The sequence below is a fragment of the Hippoglossus hippoglossus genome, chromosome 15, assembly GCF_009819705.1.
Source record: "Hippoglossus hippoglossus isolate fHipHip1 chromosome 15, fHipHip1.pri, whole genome shotgun sequence".
NCBI classification, from domain to species: Eukaryota; Metazoa; Chordata; class Actinopteri; order Pleuronectiformes; family Pleuronectidae; genus Hippoglossus; species Hippoglossus hippoglossus.
In genome coordinates, this window is record NC_047165.1 from 15,342,082 (window position 1) to 15,362,035 (window position 19,954).

General features: G+C 39.7%; 1 protein-coding gene across 1 annotated transcript in view; it reads left to right on the plus strand.

The window, feature by feature from the left end:
• The first annotated feature begins 1,395 nt into the window (after window positions 1-1,395).
• micu1 (mitochondrial calcium uptake 1) overlaps window positions 1,396-19,954 on the plus strand; it is a 34,395-nt gene continuing 15,836 nt past the window's right edge. The window contains 6 exon segments of the mRNA XM_034609526.1: window positions 1,396-1,569; window positions 6,417-6,586; window positions 8,254-8,449; window positions 12,400-12,562; window positions 15,102-15,145; window positions 17,796-17,807. Of these exon segments, the coding sequence (XP_034465417.1) occupies window positions 6,423-6,586; window positions 8,254-8,449; window positions 12,400-12,562; window positions 15,102-15,145; window positions 17,796-17,807 (579 nt within the window). The 5' untranslated portion in view covers window positions 1,396-1,569; window positions 6,417-6,422.

Here is a 19,954-nt window from a genome sequence, read left to right on the forward strand (position 1 = left end):
TTTATACTAAACATAACAGTCAGGGCCGTGTAGCATTTTAGAGCAGTCTATCTTCACTTTATTCATAACCCTATTAACATCGATGTACAGTCACATCAAGCTGAAATCTGACCTGCACTTTCAAAGGATGTGACAAGTCCCTATACTGACACATCCCCAGCCAGCTCAGCAGCTCCGCAGCTTTTCCTTTTTACATTATGCATTCAGTCCAGCAAATGTATTCACGTTAACAATTATAACTGGCACACTGCGAAGAGGCAATTTTGTTCTGTTACATTTCATTTGGCTGGAGCTCTGTCAAGGCATGCATGACTGACAGCAGAGACTCCCCACCTCCCAGTTTAATTCTGTTATGTCACTGAACTCAGTGTTTTTTTAATCAGAAAGAGAATTACCAAAGCTGTAATCAAAGCATTTAGATTTCAAAATATGCAGATAATTATTAAACATAGGGCAGGGCAGAAAATATCAACAATTATCGCAACATCAATTGCAATACAGCAGAGCTACAGTATATATCGATATATTGCTTATCCATTGTGTAAACACAGTGATTTATTAGCAAAGAAGAATGTATACCTTTGAATGTATACAGTTTTAGTTTCATATTGTATTGTATTTGACTTTTTTTTTAATAGTAAGCTCCCTCTAATTTGCTTTTATTTTAATTGAACTATTGCACTGCTGAGCTGACCGGTTTCTTCTAGTCCAACACCTTTCATTGTACTGTTGACCCTGTGTTAACTGCATATGACAAATAAAAACTTGAAACTTACTAACAAATAATTGTTCAACCACAGATTTGTCAAATGTTTTGTGTTTTCATTCTCTAGTCACAAAGAACAGTTTAAAACCACAACCTTCACTCAGGAACCAAAATCAGCCTGTAAACTTAAATTTAATGTGATAATCATCAATATTGTTTTTTCTTGATGTAGGTTTTGTCGCCATTTTCTATTTGTGAACCTTTCATAATAAGTTTTTAGTCAGAGGCTACTTATCCTATTTGATATGCAAAAAAAAAAGCCCTACAAAAATACAAAGAAGACAGCATTTGGAGATAATGTAAGGGTGCTTTATAACTTTCTTCTTGTAGTGTGTGAGTTTGGTTTGGGTTTGTTTACTATTTTCCTTCTAACTTAGTCAGTAATAAACAATATTACCAGAGAGGACTGGTTTAGACTGAGGTGCTTTTAGGAAGCAATGGTTAATTTATAATACCCAAGTATTTTCTCCATATACAGATGTTTTATCTTTTGGTGACGACTAATTTAAAACATGTATCTCTTATATGTGGTAATGGATGAGGGCATACAATGTTCCTCATCGATGAGATAACAGAAAAAGACTCATTTCATCATTTAATGCTCATTTTCTTTCTCCTCTCCAGCGGCAGAGGGAGGGAGGGTGACCCCGGCTGAGCAGCGCGGGGCGTGGGGCGCAGATGTTGCCCCGCCCCGCTGCCGAACACGGAACTGCTGTCTGCTGCTCCATCTCTGCAGACGGACTCTCCAACGCAGAAGACGCAGCTACACATTTGGAGCGACCGGCGTCTAAGTTGTCATTAATGTGAGTAACCACGTCTCTTCTTTGCTAATATAGCAGCACGTCGTCGATATGTAGCGGCTAACCGGGAGCTAACAGTTGTCATTTAAATCCTGACGTCCACTGTTAGCTTGCTGGCTAGCTAGCGTTAGCTGCCCCACGAACCGATACTGTGACGGCTGGACTCGATAGTTAAGTCCGTCACATCATGGTAATACGTCATACATGCTGAGGACTGACGGTGAAAACATGTCGGTTGATGTCGGTGAGCAGACAGCTGACGACAAACGTTGTTTTACAGAAGTCTGCTGTCAGTTAGCTTAACTTGGGGCTAAAAACAAAACATTGAGCTCCTTGTGCATCAGGTCAAACATGACAACATCCGCATCTTAAACATCATATTCCTGACTTACAAACATTTTCCGCTCAACGTTTAGTGCTAACTTTTAACGACACTGTTAAATGTTGATGTGAAACACCCCAACTCTCCTGAGAAGACTTATTTAATGTTGTGTGGTCGGATGTATGAGTGAAAACTGGAAGAATAAAAACTTTATCACTGTCTGACAGGTTAGTGTTGAGGTTACCTCTGCTATATTCTTTCATTTATTTATTCTGCTATAAACTTCTCAGGTAATTCACCCTGTGTATCTATTGGAGCGGAAGACAACCCGAAGACAAACTTTAATTTGTTTAATGACACTTATTATGGATGGTTGACATGATGTCCACACAAGACAATAACAAGAATTAATTAATGATTATATATAAATGTTTTTTATGAAAATTATAGGGAAAGTTGGCTATTTTTTCATTATGACACTCATAACTTGCTCATATTAAATATTATTTTAAAAACATCCATGAGAGGTGACACAAATATTTCACCTCACCCTTCTTCATGGTTACTCCCAGTGTCTGCATTTCAAGTTTCAAGTGATTTTAAGAGGTGTGGAAATTTCTCGATTCTTAGATGCATCATTATGACGACGTAACGCAGTGTTTTAACTTCATTGTTGCAGAAGAAGCGATGCCCCGTTTAACCAGGAACAAAAATATGAATTCAGCAGGTTTTTATAAAGATTAGTTCTAAGTGTGAGTGATTAGAAAACATCAGAGGAGCAGAGTCTCTTGTTGACCAGTGCAGTGGCGCTGCTAAGGGGGGCCAGGTGGGGCCACCTTGATACAGTAAAGGCTATAATCAGAGTTTGTCCTTTTAAGCTTTTGGTGCAGCACACAAGTCTAAACTGAATGAATGTCATAACATTACTGTTGTAGTCAGATTTTTGAATTGAAAACCTTATTTAGTAAATTACGGCACAACAGTTACAGTCTATAATACTTTTTAAAGCACTTTCTAAATAAAAACAGAGTTCATGTTTGTCTGACTGATTGTATTAATTGATGAAAAAGCAGCCATGTGCAGTAATATAGAAAATTGTGGATGTGAACACCTCTAGAGATTTTACTGTAGAATATCTGAGAAAATTAATGTTAAAGTTGGCATCTTTTTCATTATGGCACTCATAACTTGCTCATATATTATTTCTGAAAAATCCTTGAGAGGTGAAACAGATATTTCACCTCACTCTTGTTCATGGTGACTCCCACTGTCTGCATGTCAAGTTTCAGCAGTGGAATCTATATTTTATGTCCCGCCTCCAGCATGCTCTACCCAGATGCCACACCTCACCTGAACGCTCTGGAGATTTTCCTGTTGTTTCCAACACGTCTGACTGTGGGAATCTTCTGCTGCGTTCTTTATATGTGAAAGGCGTACCCAGTTGTATGGACATTTTCTGAGGTTCATGTCTGAAAGAGGTTTAATCTTCCAAATTGGTGACAGTTGTTTTCATGAGACACTGAGGGTAGAAGGTATACATTAAAACTTTTCTTCTTCAGCGCTTCTGCTACCCCTGACAATAATACCCGCTCTCTGTTTATGTTTATCGCTCAGAGGCAGAAAACATCCCTGCGCAACGGAAGAACTGCAGAATTTAGCATCTTGGAACTGCTAAGTTTACTATCATTTTAGAATAATGTATATCTAAGTCTGAACTGAAGACATAAATTATCATTTCTTGTGCCCTTTGCTGTTGAGGTGGCACTCCTTTTTTTTAGATGGGATAATCCACACAACTGAAATACAGTATATGTGACTGTAAAGTGGAGGAGATTGATAGAGCCGGATATTGATTTGCTAGGTACCAGGTTAAATCCTGATTCAATTGAACTTTGTCACCTGACTTTAAGGACTGAATGTGTGAAACGGAACAGCTTGAGACATCCATATGTTGAATAAAGTTCCATGCCTTATTCTATCAGGAGGGCAGCGTTGTAGTTAAACTCAAGTCCTATTTGGCTGATGTTGATGTAGGAGTTAACATATTCTTTTATAGAACACAGTGATCTGTAATCTGTTTTTTATTTTACTGTTCTTTTACTAGAAAAAAAGCATTTGTATGCCTCAGCTGTAAAAAATATTTTCTGTACAAGCTCCAGGCTCCCCAGCTGGGGATTTTACAGATCATAGGTAACTCTCACTTTGAAAATGATTCATTTAAACTCAATAAGCATATTTCAAAGCTCCAGGCAGACATTAATTGCACTATCCAAAATTTGGCAGACCTCAGCTGGCAGCTCTGGGCCAAAGTGATCAAGAAAGATTAATCTGTGTTTTGTGTTTGGCCCTCTGCCTCTTGTGTATGATTTGGACTTGTCTGGCATATGTGTTTGTGTCATGGTTTTGTTGGGGCAGTGATTAAACAAATCTTCTCAGTTGAACATAAAACCTCTAAAAACATTTCAAGCAGAAATCGGCAAATTCCCTTAGTGATACATTTGAGAAATTATGTAATATTAAGTAGTTACGGCCTCGTTCTATGTACTAATATGGGTCATTGTTCTTGTTGTTAGGTACTTTTAGTATACATGTGTATGGACCAACCACTGACCTCATGTTCGATATGTGTTTGTCTTTCTGGTTTGTGTAGTCTTTTGGTGCATGTGTTTTAGGACCAGGCTTCTCAGACATGTGTACTTGGTCTCCGTCTCAGTCTGTCAGTTTTCCATCCTGCTGAACAATCACGCATAGACAATGACATCTTTTGTCTTTCTGTCGAGTCTTTTTGAACAGTTTCTGGATTGTTGATAGCATAATGACATGTAGCAGCTTCAGGCCTCAGTGAGATGAACTCCTCCATCCCGCAGTGTTTTAAAAGTGCACACACATGAGCCACAGATGCACACCAGTAGCCCACTTTGCTTAATTGTTAATCGTCTTCCCGTGACACTGATTAATTAAGCAACAGCCTGGTTTAAAAACGAATTTCTGGAGCTTAGCTGCAATGGTGGCAATTAGTTTTACCCTGGCTTTCTGTTGTTTATTAATTGAGGTGTGTGAGGATTTTAAGACATTAACACATTGAAAGTCGGGGGTGGATTTTTCTTTGCCCAAAGTGCAGGTTTGATGACAGGTCCCAAGAGTTAGCTGCAGTTGTTCTAAGCTTTGAGATAAGTGCTAATTAGTTATTGGTCACATTCTCCAAATCCTTACTTGACAGCACTTCACTGGATTGTGTGCCTATGTCTGTGATTTTGAGATGATGCATACAGTCCTGACCGTGAGTATTGTATGTACTGCTGTAGAGTTTTCCTGATTTTCAGGCTCTGAGCTCTAGAATATTACATTTGCAATACAATGATGGATACTATATTAAAGTGCCAAGTGTCAGAGTTGATTCAAGTGAGTGAACATTAATATTGAAAGAACTGTATATGAGATATAGGCCCTTTTAACATATAGTACCCGAATTGCAACGGTTAAAAGTAATTGGACACTTAACTGAATGTTTTTTGGACAGCTGTGTTTTGTGTTAGTTCATGCACTGAAAATTGAGTTTTGCCATTTAGTTTGAGGTGGAGTTGTCTGTCAATCTGACAAGTAAATAGGTGGCCATGCAAGTGAGAAAGAAAATAATGATAAATAAATAAATAAACATTATATTTTCTAGTTTTTCCAATTAATCTTTCCAATCTCAGTCTTGTAGAGCCAGGATTTATTCTGTTCATTAACACAGACCACTGGTGGCACAGGGACAGGTCACACACAAAGGCTTCAGTACACACTGAGAACCAACCAGGGATAACATCATTGGTTTAACACAATGAGGAACAGGTGAAAACAGTGTTAGACCATGATCAGCTAATTACCAGAATAAGGTTACAGGGAGGAGAGGGACACAAATGACAAAAGCACACAGCTGTGCAAACAAAAGCCATAGCACAACAAGAAAAAAAGAAAACCTGTGAAAATCATATTTTATAGTTTGGTTCCAACTTCTAATTTTTGTAATGATGTGATTTTTAGGGTAGACTTTGTTATGCATGGGCAATACTATCATGAAATACATTTTTCAATGCGTCATAAATCTGAAAAAGTTTCAGACATCTAGTTACTAAGTAATTCCTGTAACATCAATATAACATACAATAATACAAAAATTGAAAAGATATATGGTTCAGTTTGAAGAAATTTTGGGCTTCAAATCCCAAAATGATTTTAAACACAATTTCCAGCAAGCAATATCTAATCAAATATGCAACTACAGGCCAACCTTTGAAAATGGAAATGCAACCCTGAAAATTTCAAGCACGTATCATTAATAGGTGGAATTGACTTCACAATTTTTATCCAACACTTGTTTATCAGGGACACAACCCTCCATGTTTCAGAAATTAAAGAAGATACAAGTTAAACAGTTTGCACATTAGTAGTTATACAATGACAATATTTTTTTGACATGAAATTAACCTGGAGTGTTTCTAATTTAATAGGGTGTCAGTTTTATGTCTCTTAATTCTTTTTTCAGTGCAGGATGTTCCGCTTGCGGCTGTTGTCCGCTGTTTCGGTGGGGCTAGCGCAGTTGTCCCGACGCTACCAAAGTGGGGCAGTGCGAAGGCCTGGCCAGAGGAGGCTGATGCTGGCAGCCCTGGCTGGGGTAACTGGTGTGTCTGCTAGCGCTGGGCTGCTTTGGAAAAGGTAGGTCTTATACCATGACTACATTTGTGCACTTCTACATACTGTTCAGAAAATAATAATGACCTTCTGACACTTACTTTAAGAAATACATAATTTATCATTTATTCAGTTTGAGACAATCTGGTTTGCAAACATAAGAACACACACACAGAATTTTGGGTTGGAGCGGTTCAATCCATGACTTCTTATGTCCTCATCTTGGAAATGTCCTTGGGGAAGACACTCAACCGCAAGTTCCCTTGCATGGCAGCTTCACTTCCATTGACGCGTGAGGCGTTCACTCTCATACGTTAAACGATCTCCGTCAAGACGAGCATTTTGATCATGGGGGACTGCCCAGTGAAAAACCATGCAGTTTGCTCTAATGCACATCCAAATGACAGGTACACATAGATACCAGGTGTTATGCAGAGGTCTGCCTGCCTGTTGAGAGCTCCATGCCCATCACATGAACATGCACAGTTAAAGCAGAGGGTACGGATGTTATTCTGAGCTCCGACTGTCCAAAGAGGACGATTAAAACGTTGATGGATTTTTTAACGATCCACTGGCCCATTGAGGCGGCAGGATTTGTCCCAGTCAATGACAGGTCAATGGAGAGGGGTGTTGAAGCAAAACACAAAAAATGAAAGCAAAATGAAGAGAAATATGGAGATTTTTTCATATTTTCTGGAGGGTAAAATGAAATTCTGATTTATAATGGAACCGTGGCAGGCCACCACAGCAGAGGTAATTAATGGGAAAAACTGTCTTTGATTGCTACTGGCTTGCCAGCAAACCTTCAGTTTTTCACACAAACTAATTCTCCACCTTTAAATACAGTGTTCCTTGCAATAATGTCATGTGACTGTTTTCATTTCTCACATTGCTTTTTATCTGTATTTATTTGTATTTTACACTCCACTCTTTTGTGTGCATTGTATTAGGTAGGTTAACTAGCATTTGTTTGCAGTGCAGTCTTTAACATTAGTTTGACTCTTGAGCACATGCCAGATTCAATTCCCCAACGTTACACAATTGTTAGTGAAACCTCCTATTAAAGTTGCTTACCTGCATTTCTGTTGACATCACAAGCATCATCCCAGGGGTATCACATTGTTTTTATGACTATCCATTACTAAGAAGGCTGGTGTTTAGTTAAGGCAAAATGGTAAAGAGCGTGTTGACTTGAGAGCTCTATGGGGACACAGTGACTGTGCTGCAGTAGGCAGAGTGATGGATGGTACCTCAGGGCATTTGAGACTGATGGGACGAGACTGTTCCAGGCCTTCACCCCAGGCTTCATTCTCCGTGTGTCTCATTAAACTGAATTATTCAGCCTGCTTCAGACAGACCCGGCTATTTATTATTATTATTCCAATTTTCAATTTAGCCAGAAAAATAGTCAAGTTGGAGTTGGCATGGTAAACCTCTGTGTATTGCACAGACAAGCAAAATGCAGTGCAGCAGATAATCTCTCTCATTCCTCTTCTTTTATCTCTGCTTTGCATCATACCCACAGCACACAAATGCATACAAAATCCTATTCAGCTACCTACTCCCCCTGTTCTACTTGGTACCACTGCAAAACACAGAGACATTGCTATACTTAACCTTCTTGACAGTCAGTATCGAACTATTCCTCAGGTATTAATCTTTGTCTAATCTCTTTCTTTGTTTAAAAAAAGAGCTTATGCAGACGCTGGGTCTTCTGTTCGACACTCTGAGCAACCAGGAGGAGAGGAAGCAGATTTTATGAGGGATACAGAGTCTGAGACAGAGTCTGAGAAATCGGTGGAGGCCAGCAGCGGAGATAAGGAAGTGAAGGATGAAGGGGCAGAGGGAAAAAAAAAGAAGCCACGCTCTGGATTCCGTGACCGCAAGGTAATCAATAAACAGTAAACATTCTGCCATTTAGACACTCCCCTATTTAATTCACATCCAGAATGGTGTTTTAACACCCTCCCAATCAATGCTAAAAATGCACACGTCAGTATATTTTGACAGAATATTTTACGAAGAAAAACAATTGTAATCAGTGCACGTTTCTGCCTTCATAAATAACAGAAATGTACCACCCATAAGATTTTATTGCTTTTAATTAGGCCACAGAGGACAAGCAGAAGAAACAAAGGGTTTTGAAAATTATGCCAAGTTTGTAACAACATGGTTTATTATTCTGCATATTGTTTTTGGAGAAGGAAAGGAGGGCATTGAACATTAGATGCATTATTTTTTTTCAAACAACATGATGCAATAGTAAGTCTTACAAATGGGTGCAGATGTTTAAATTGTGCAATCACTCTTGCTGCTGCAGCAGCCATACAGCGCTGAAAGCATAATGTATTTCTAGGGAGCAAACTGTTTTACTGGTTCAAAGCAACATAGGGTTCAGTGGTGTGTTGGTAAAAATTGACTTTTTATGCCAGCTCACTCACTATATAAAAGAAAGAGTCTTGCCGTCCATGTGCCTAATGTGCATCCGTACTTCAAACTGGTATTGCCATCCAAATGTTCAAGTGTTGATAGACGTTTAAAGTAACGCTGGACTCACACAAACACGTTGCGTTAACGGTGGGCGTGCCCGACTCTTGGTGCTGGCACGATCGTCATAACAACAATTTCATGCTTGAGAAACACAACGTAGCTGGCTTTCGTGCCATGCTAGCTATTAATGCAATTCTAAAGAGAAGTGCATGGGAAACAAAATCCGCAGATGAACACACAGCAGGTTAGCCATCTGTTTCTGCGGCCTCTTTCGCATTAATTGGATTTGATTGGATAGGGCTTGTGCTTTAGTGTTTGTTTAAACACAATCTGATTGGCTGGTGCCTCAGTTGCCGCATGAAAAGTTGAGCTCTTTTGCCGAGCACAGCAAAAGCAGCGCTATGCAATGCAGTCTGGCAATGCATGATGTCATCCACTTCAAAGTGAATAAACAGAGTTTCAGTTGAAATCTCCTACACATATGTGTGAGTCCTGCATACATGTTGTGGGAAGTACTTAAACATTAGCATGTTTTTAGGATATTAACATTGAGTTTTTGGTTCATTTGTGTTTTTGCAACATTCAGAATCCAATGCAGTAAATGTGAATATTCCCCGTGTGTGTTTTTAAAATTCAGTGCTTCCACCTCCTTTCTTTTAAACTGATTTACCACTCTTGTGTCAGATAAGTAACACACACACACACACACACACACACACACACACACACACACACACACACACACACACACACACACACACACACACACACACACACACACACACACACACACACACACACACAGTTGTGTAAATGCAATTGTTTTAATGGAAAGAGAGAGAGGGAGCATAAAATGCTGAAAGGTCAAAAGAACAAACTTCAGTCTCAATCATTGTGGGTGATGCCAAGTTTAGTAGCCTGTAAATCTCAGGAGATGAGAGCTAGAGAGAGATGACAGCGTGTCACTCACGCATTTCCACATGACTGTACCTTCTCGCCCATACAATGATGGTTGCTTATTTTATCGAACACACTTGTAGGGATTTCTGTAAAGAGCAGGATAAGCTCTTAATAGGGCTGAACGATTTGGGAAGATAATCTAATTGCAATTTTTTCCCCCCAATATTGCGATTGCGATTTAAAATGCGATTTTTTTTATTTTATCCTCTTTTTTTTTTCCCAACAAAACGTAATGAATGATTTAAATATGACCAACACATCGTCCATTCATTAAGCCGTGCAGCCAGCACCATATTTGACGCGTTGTCCGTCGTGATGCAGACGTGTTTCTCCTCGTGGAGATCCCAGCTGGCAAGCCCCTCTCTCAGGCCGGCTGCAATATTTTCCCCTGTGTGGTCGTCTGGGAAGTATGCAGCTTGTAGGCAGCGAGCTTTGAGGTTGAAATCTTCATCAATAAAATGGACTGTAAGACTCTGGTAAGGCTCAGATGTGCGGCTTGACCACATATCAGTAGTAGTAGCAAAAAACTCCACCGTTTTAAGCTCCGCGGCGACTTTCTCTTTGCACTTTTTGTACAGCTCCGGTATGGCAGTCTGACTGAAGTATGTACGGGAGGGTATACTGTACCGTTTATCAAGCGTATTTATCAATGCCGTGAACCCAGGCTTGGTCACCGTGCTGAGAGGCACCATATCTTTAGCTATGAACTCGGTTATCGCCCGAGTGATTTCCCCGTGCCGTTTTGAATTGCGGTCGTATGGAGTGACACTATCAAACATTTCGGTCAGTGATCCCTGTCTTGAGGTATTTGGCTTGTCTGGCGCACTGGTGCTCGGCATTTTGGCCATACAACTGTCGTACATGGTTTTATGTTATTTTTTTAAGTGCTGGAACAAGTTTGTAGTGTTACCCCGTGAAGTAGCAACGGTAGCACGGCATGCTCTGCACAACACCTGACACTGCGCAGCATCATCTTTTTTGAAGCCAAAATAATTCCACACCACCGACGTGCTGTTCCTCTTCGTGACTAAAGTCTCAGTTGTGTCAGTACGTTGCGGTTAGAAAAACGCGTTTTATCATATCGCGATTTTATCGCAAATGCAATTAATCATTCAGCCCTAGCTCTTAATCATAGTTACAAACTCAAGAGAAAAATCTAGTTTGATCAGTCTGTATGTCATTCTCATTCATTATGTTAAAACTGAAGTGGGTGCATCATCTCAAAAAGTTGAAGCTGTAAATTAACTTTTACCTTTTCATAGGGAGTTTGTTTAGGGTACACAATCATTCAGCGTCACATAAAATAACCACCTGTGCAGACTGCTCGCAGACAGACTACATCTATTTGAAACTTAATAAAAACTCACATGGCTTATGAGTAACAAGGCTGAAAAATGTGTTTTTGTATTTCCTAAAAAGTCGGAAATATTCAAATACACTAGTGATGCACATGCCAGTGTAAACACAAAGCAGATTACATAAGGTCGGTTGTTGAGGCCCTGCTCAGACCAGGTATTAAACGCTGCCTCAGGTGATCTGAGGCACAAGGGGAGAGCTCTGTGATTATCAATTCACACCTAACAATTAAAATTGTGTCTCCACCTGTGTCTTGAGTGACCACTTGTGATTGTATCTCACGTCATTGCTCTATGTGCAAATACTCATGTACGTTGTTTCTATTCGCGGAGACCAGATTATGTTGTTTTTAACCAGCTGACTATACAGTTGGTCCTATTGTCAATGTGTTGGTGTGTGAGAGAGGAAGTGAGCAGGGCCCTACTATGTTAGAAACGCTTAGCATTCAAAGCTGATAAATCTGTCAAGACTGATAAGACCCATCAGTGGGTGACTGTGTTAACATTTCCAAAAGTCCATATTTTCCCCCGTACATACTGAAACACAACCCTACAGTATTCAAACTAAAACAAGTGTTTTAAAAAGTCTCGGTTTAAAGGGCTCAAAACTTCTGAATTGTGTGGACAGCATACATAAACATAGCTTAAAAGATGTGTTTACAATGTTGAAGTGGGAAGCTGTGAAAACTTGAAGTCTTCTTTCATGTTATCCCATCAGTCAGACGGCCCCCGATAGTTTATTTCCTGTTTTCATTATGTGGTAGTTGAGTCGGGGTTAATATACCTCCCCATCAGGACTGGCAACTTATTTTGCTGCTGCCACCTTCTTTATTCTGGTCACTGCTTTACCCACTCTGCCCTCTCTTAAATCTCTCTCAGACCATTTTCCTTGCTGCGCACAGGATTTAAATATTGCTGTTTCTTTGATGTTGTTGTTTTGGTACAGTGGAGTCCAAATCTTTGGTCACTTTCTGCACCCTACTGTATATTAGAGTTATGCTCGATTAATTATGCTTCCTGTCTGGTTTGCAGGTGATGGAGTATGAGAACAGGATAAGGGCTTACTCCACTCCAGACAAGATTTTCCGCTATTTTGCCACCCTGAAGGTCATTGGCGAGCATGGAGATGCTGAGGTATACATGACGCCCCAGGACTTCATACGCTCCATCACTCCCAATGAGAAGCAGCCTGAGAGTGAGTTTCTTTTCTTTCCTGCTACCGTTGCTCTTTGATTTCTTAACATTCACTGGCATGGTCCTATATTCTAGTTTCACAAATTTTTCATTTATTTCTTGAGAATAAAGTCAATATTTCAGCATATCTTGGCCTCATATGAACCCTGGAGGCCTTGCATGTGTCATACTACATGCGTGCAGATAGTTTACGGTCATCTCTGTTCATGGTGAGTTGTTTCCAGTTAGGAGTGCTGACTGAGATCATATTGCCCCACTGGTGGAGAGATATGACTACGCTTTCACACGTACCACACACATCGCAGATAAGGACTTAGCATAGTTCATTATTTAACCATCCCACTGACTGTGTTCACAAGTATGCAGGGAGGTGGGGAGAGGGGGGGTCGACAAAACTGTCCAATCACATTGAGTTGAGGGAATCACGACACAGCAGTTGGTGTATCAATTAACAGCTTCAAAACAGAGCAGACCTTGGGCGTCACACATGAAGCAAGTGAGAGAGACTTGATCTTGAGCCATGAGAGGATTGGGATGGCAGAGAGCTTAACTTGGCATACACATGTTTCAGTCCAAGTCTTGACTCTATCTGCCAAAATCTTGTTATTCAAAACCAAAATCCAGTTAGATTTATGTGTCATTTTATTATGTGACTGTGTATTCGTCTCTATCATAGATCTGTGGTCGAATGCTCAGTGTGTAAGAACGGTTTCATCCTGAGGATTCGCAGTCATGGAAACGTAGTTAGCACTTAATAAGGACTTAGCAGGGCCTGTCACATACAGGCCTGCCATTCCTGCTCACCTCAGCACTTCCATCTGTTAACCACGCTCAAGACCTGGCCCCCATTGGCCTTCCATTCTAAGACCCACTTCATGAGTCCCCAGCTCTTCATTTCATTGTCCTGTCTTTGACTTTCTAAACTGGAATTAAAGTAAAGATGAGCTGAGCTCTATTGGATAAGAGAAGCACAGTAAAGCAGATGAAAAAGCGAGGAGAAACTGCAGTTTATTTTACAGGCAGCCATTTCTTTCTCCAGGTGGACTTAACCCACAGACTCCCTGTTCAATTTTAAAAAGTGATTGTCTCAGTTGCTTTTGTTGCTTAAATACTCTGTCTGATAAATGATGAACGACCTCCAGACCTGATAAATAACTCGAGTTTTATTTTGAATTGTCTGTCTGGAATGGATTGGGAGATACAGATATCAATCACACAAAGCATTCCCCAAATCCAAAAGTCCAGCCTCACAGGGACTGATATTATTGCTGCTTTCAAGTGGTTGTTATGAACTTGTTAAGCTAAATTTGAATTTTATGACTGGGATGTTGCCCTTCTCATAACACATTGCAAAATAGTGAGGGCTGCTGGGGATTGACCAGCTGTTTCCTTTCATATCTGTGCAAAAGTTGAATGCCCTTTTCATATGAAACAGCCTTTGAATTGGTACAGACCTTATTTGCATGATATTTGTTTCAGGAATGTGGGTTTATGCTCAAAGTTCCAGGCCATGAATCGCTGTTTATTGTAGTAACTAACATTAAAGAATTATTTTTTCTGCAGAGGAACGTGGTCGGCTGTTTGTGAAGGTCTTTTGTGTGATTAGGTTTTCTGTAATGTTGATGAAGCCAATTTCAAACAGAATTATGATACTCACTAATTACCGTTCAGTTTAATGAGATTATACTCCAACTGTCACTAAATATTAAGACAGTCAGTTGGTGGTGCTGCTACTGCTTCTGTGTGATCAAGAGCCTGTAAGATTTTTTTCTCTGAAGAAATACATGTGGATTTATTTTACGTATCCATTTAATAGATGACAACTGCTGCGTCTCACAGTAGTTTAGAAAATGATCACCTCAACAAGGTTTATTAGTTCGTATTACTTTAGTTTGAGGGTATGGTTGTCTTTTTGAGGCAAAATTCACAACCTATCTTTGAAAGTATATTTGATTAAGTTTAGTGAAAAGTGTGAGTAATCACATTTCTATGTTTTCCTTGCAGGGAGCATAATTTATTTAGCTAGCAAATAAATCCATGACATTTGCATAGAAAGACACGACACAGAAATAGACCTGCAGTAACAGAAACTGGGCCACAGCGAAAACCTCTAATTTTCTTATCCATATGTGCTCTGTTAAAGTGATTATTGATTATCTTTGCATCATATAATGACATTGACTTTTGAATAACCTCCAAATGTCCGTTTAAAGCAACCATAATAATGTACATTTTACAACTATATACAGTCAATCTTTGTGCTGCTGATCTGAATCTATAAAATAAATCCTGATTGAAAATTTATAATAAACTAATAACTGATGATTAGAAGTAGGGATGCATGATATATATAATGGAAATTTAATATTATTATTTATTTATCAGAATCGGAAATTATAGCCAATAAAACGTCTGACAAACACAGCCATCTGGTCGCGCTCATGATGTCATTCATCTGTGCCTTTGTCTGTGTAACTAGTCTGTCTCTCATTTAAGTTTTTATATTAAACCCCTAATCTGTTTGTCTCCCTCTTTTTCAGGTCTAGGCCTTGATCAGTTCATTGTGAAGCGCTATGATGGGAAGGTAAGAAGTGGGCGTTGTGGTGGTAAAATGACACAAGGTCAATTGGAGTTCAGCTGTAGGGAGTTTTATGATTTAGAGATGTTTTAATCCCAAAGTAAATAAAATTTACCACTTACCTATTATCTTTTATGGTGTGTGGGTATGCAGATAATACATTTTTTTGTTGATGTTTGTTTAGTTGATGATGTCTGAAGCTTCCGTCACCACAATATTACAATACAACTCAACTGTACCAATGTCGTCCCAGAAACAATGCTCTCACTTTTCAGCATTTTTCTTATGCAGATAATTAGAAAACTGATCATTTAAACTTGGAATATTCTTTTTTGGCTGTTAAGTTATCATTTAAGAATCTTATCAGAAATTTGTCATTTATCTCTGAAATATTGATCTTTCTTTCATACGATTAAGCAAATTACATTTGCACTTGATAATTAGACTTTATAATACCAGAATACACCAGAGTTGTATCAGTTCCGGCCGTGGATTTGAAATATGCAAACCCAGGAAAGAATTGGGGATTAGAAAGTGAGGTTTTGAAGTCAGATATGATCTCTTAAGAAAAACATCAGTAAACTCACAGTTTACTAACTTCTAAGTGGGCCTTGCTTTTCAACACAAAACTAAAATGTAATTCCCTGAGATTGTTTAGTAATAAGTAAGTAGCATATGTTTAAGTTTATTTTAAATGTTTCTTTTTCTGAATCTCAATTCTCATAAGTGATCTATAATAGCATAATTAACTTCTTCTATGAAGTACAATATAAATCAAACTGTGAAATTCATTCATCTTTCTGGCTAAAATGACATGTAAATATATGGATAAATAAAACAGAAACAATTTATGAATTGAAGCAATAACTCACTGTCATAGAAATAAATAAATACTAATCATGGACAGAGGGGTTACAGCAACATAAAAAATGAAAAGAAATTCAAATCATACTCTTAGAAACACAAGTATAAAAAGTGTAGCTGCCAAGTGGTGTATTTTACGGTCTGTTTATTTTACTGTCTTTCTATCTGGAAAGTGAATAACCTGATGTCACACTGTGATACTTCCACTACAGGTACAACTTTGATAGAAAAAATGTAAATTATATATTATATCAACAGTCAAAATTGAAGTGGAATGATGTAGTCTTTAACAGAACATACATTTTAGTATTTTTTTTTGCGTTAGCTCCTGTTTCTCAACTATTAGTTACTATGAATGAAAAATAATGAAATAAGACTAAAGTCAGTAATCAGAATATCTTGAATATTTGTAAATATTCTTATGCTCAGAAAAAGGCTTAGAGAGTCACAAAGAGGGAGATCTTGTGCTATACTAATATATTTATCTAATGTAAACATTACGATCTGTGGCGGCCTCAAATGGAAATGAAGCAGGGTGTATTTATGGCCCTTGTCTGCTTATGTAAATGTTGTTCCTATCTTCAGGCCTCGTGTTTCTTTTATTTGCCAGGCAAATCCCTGGACACATGGTTTTCTCTGATACTGAGTTTAGCTTTGGATGTCCCCTGAGATTTCCCTGCCATGGTCAGAGCGGCCCGAGAGCTCCCCTCCCGCACAGGCTCCATCCAACTCTTTTTGCCCAGAGACACATGCCTCCTCCTCATTGGCTTGATGGGCACCCCTAGCTAGTTGGCGGAGGAACGAACCATTACAGTTTCCTGCCAAGAAGCCATGAAATCGAGTTCACATGAAACTTAAAACTGCCATGAATCAGACCTAAATGAAATGGCTGCGGCGAGTATAGTGGCGCAATCTCCGTAGTGTGTAAATCCTGAATTTGATGGAGGGTGTGGTGAAGTGCTAGGGGAGTGTTTCAGCTTGGAGTAAACTATGATTGAGGCTAAGGTTGTCTGCTGAAAGGAGAAGAGTATTTATGTGAGAGTAACACGAGAGCTCTCTTACAAGACCTCTATGTCTCACTTCCTGTGGTTTAATTTAAAAATAGCAGAGCCCACTGAGAGATTTGTCACATGCATAATGTTTGTCCATAGTTGAGGGGAAGATAAAACTGTACGTTTTATAAACCTCTGGCTACATCCCCCTCCTCACCCTCTCCTGCTCACACAATTGTTCCAGGTTCAGTTTGTATGTAGGCAAACTTTACATGCCCTGTTTGGTTGTTTAACAACTGTCCATATTGACTCAAACTGTTTGTTTTATTTTTACTCTCCTGTCCATGGGAACACAGTTATTTAAGGAGCCTTTAAATGGGATTTCTCTGTTTGCTCAACCAGTTGTTTGACTGCATCTTTCTCTGTTGTTAATTCACTCCATGTGAGTTCTCCTCCCCACCCTGATCATGATGTGGGCCTGCTTTTAGCTGCCGTAATCTTATGTTGATGTGACCTGACCTTGCCATTGTTAACTGTTGATTAATTTGTATCAGCCATTCTCTCTCATTCACATAACAAGTAATCCCTCCATTTTCTCTCTCTTCTCTTCCTCGGTTATAACCATCATCGCCAACTCCCCGCCTCTGAAATTCCCACTTTTTCTCCTCCATCTACTGAACCCCCATTCTTCCCACAAACTCCCGAATCCTCCTCCTCTCTTCCTCCTCTCCTCCCCTGCTGTCTCCCTCCCTCTCCCCAATCCCCATCTCCTCCCTGGTTCTGCCCCTCCCTCTCTGCAGGACTTCTGGCAGGTATGGGGTGTGTTCTAAGCAGCATGTGTGCACTTGAATGACAAACTGCACTTCGTAGTCACAACCTACTCCCTCTCCTTTATATTGCTTCCTCTTCCGTCTCTATCTTCTTTTTTATTTTTATTTGTATTTATTTTTTTACTTTCTTACTATTATTCACTCTGTCACTCTTCTCTTGAAGTATGGGTGACCTAGCTATTCACTGTTGTTAGTCCAGGGGAACAGCTAAGTAAGTAGTTTCTCTGTGTTGACCACATCTCAAATTTAGCAAAGTTGAAACCAGAGACATGGCCTCAGTTATGGTAACGTATTGTCTTAAAACCAGATTACATCATCGCCAGTGGATGTACATGTTTCTGATTGGCTGATCAACGGTTTAGGGCTTAGTAGGTGCGCACTGATAAGCACAGTAATACACTGCCAGATGTCATAATTAAAAAATGTACTTGATGAAACGTTAGTGTAATTGTTGTTGTGGTGTTCTCCAGCACTACCTTATCTGTTAATTGCATATACCAGAGCTTTTAAATCCCTTGTATCACTCACATACAAAAGTCTAATACCACCTAGACTTCTCTGAATGTGTTTGAGCTTGATTATTTTAGATTTGCTTGCTCCTAGTTTCCAGCCGTGCCCCAAAAGGTTTCTCCAGTGCACTGGAGAAAGGTTTCTCCAGTGCACTGGAGAAACCTTTTGTGATTCAATAGTTATGATATTTACATTTGTTTTGATGAGTGAAGATAAAGTAGCATTGACCTGTAATCTTTATCTACCAAAGGATTTGATCTTTAAGTGCATCTGAATGCTTCTTTCAGTCAAGATGATGCAAAGATAAGCCTAACACAGCAAAGGGCAAGTAGTAACATATTCACTGTATAATGACGGGGAGCGTCAGAAACTGAAGTTGACATGCACTCCATTGTGAGCGCACAGATATGCAAACACAACCTCTGCATTGTTATTGGACAGTGTGCTGGAGCTGGTGCTCTTTGCATAGCTTGTTTGAGGCAGCTGTATGCCATGCCTTCTCTGTTGAATTATTAACAGTGAATACTTTATACTTTACCTGCCCAGGGATAATTAAACACTGCAGCAATGCTACATAATGGACAAACTAGTCAGTGCCCCAAATTGCACTGGCTTACATTAATAGTGGAATTACAAGAAGAATGTAAAGTCTTGCAAAGCTGAGATGCAGAGAACTGCTAGAATGAGTCACTTGTCAGGAACTTTATTGGTCAATACTAAATCAGCAGCGCTGTTCCCCTTCATTCCCTTTGTCTTGCTTTTTAAACACACCTTTCTTCCTCATCCGTTCATATCTTCTGAGAAATATCACCTCTAGCTTCCCACTTGCTTTGGCACTCAAGCGTTTTCCCCAGCATGCACTGCTCTATTGTCTGTGTCTCACAGAGCAAGTAGTTGGTGGTGGCGCCCCCTCTCTGCGCATGGTGGCATCATAGGGTGGTTTTGGACCCAGGAGATGGCTCTTCTAGCTAACATTGAGGCTGTATTGATGTGCTTGGTAGCCTTCACAAATCCATCCTCTGGATTGTTCGGATGTCAATGCTGCATGATTTCTGTAGAGCATGGTTTAGGCAGTACTTGATCTAATATGTGTCGAAACTGTTCCTACATGCTGTGGCCCTTTCTCTCTGTAAGGTCACAGCATCTGCCACATGACTTGTTACGACTGAGAGCAGACACCTGTCACTCAGATGGAGCGTGGTGGGGGCTACTTGAATGGAAACAAGCCTCTTGTTACACCAAGTGTTGTCATATTCACTCTTTCTGATTTCGCAGGAAGCTCCCAGAGGCGGCTGCTTGGACCGTCACTGCGCTATTTCTCTTTCTTTTTACTCTGTCTTGTCTTCAACTGTCACACGATTTATTTTCCCTCTCTGTCTGTTTTGGTGTTACTAAGAAAACTTGCACATAAACACACTTACACACCAAATTCTTCTCTCCATTTCTTTCTCTCTTCCCTTTCTTCATCAAGAAGAGGTTGGCTTGTCTGTACACCCGGTCAGCGAATTTGGTTCCCCCCTCTCCCCTTATGAGACAGCTGCCAGTCCTCAGTGACAAAAATGTGTTCATTGAGCGTTCCACATCATGGCCCATTATTCTCAACGTGCTCCCAGAATAAT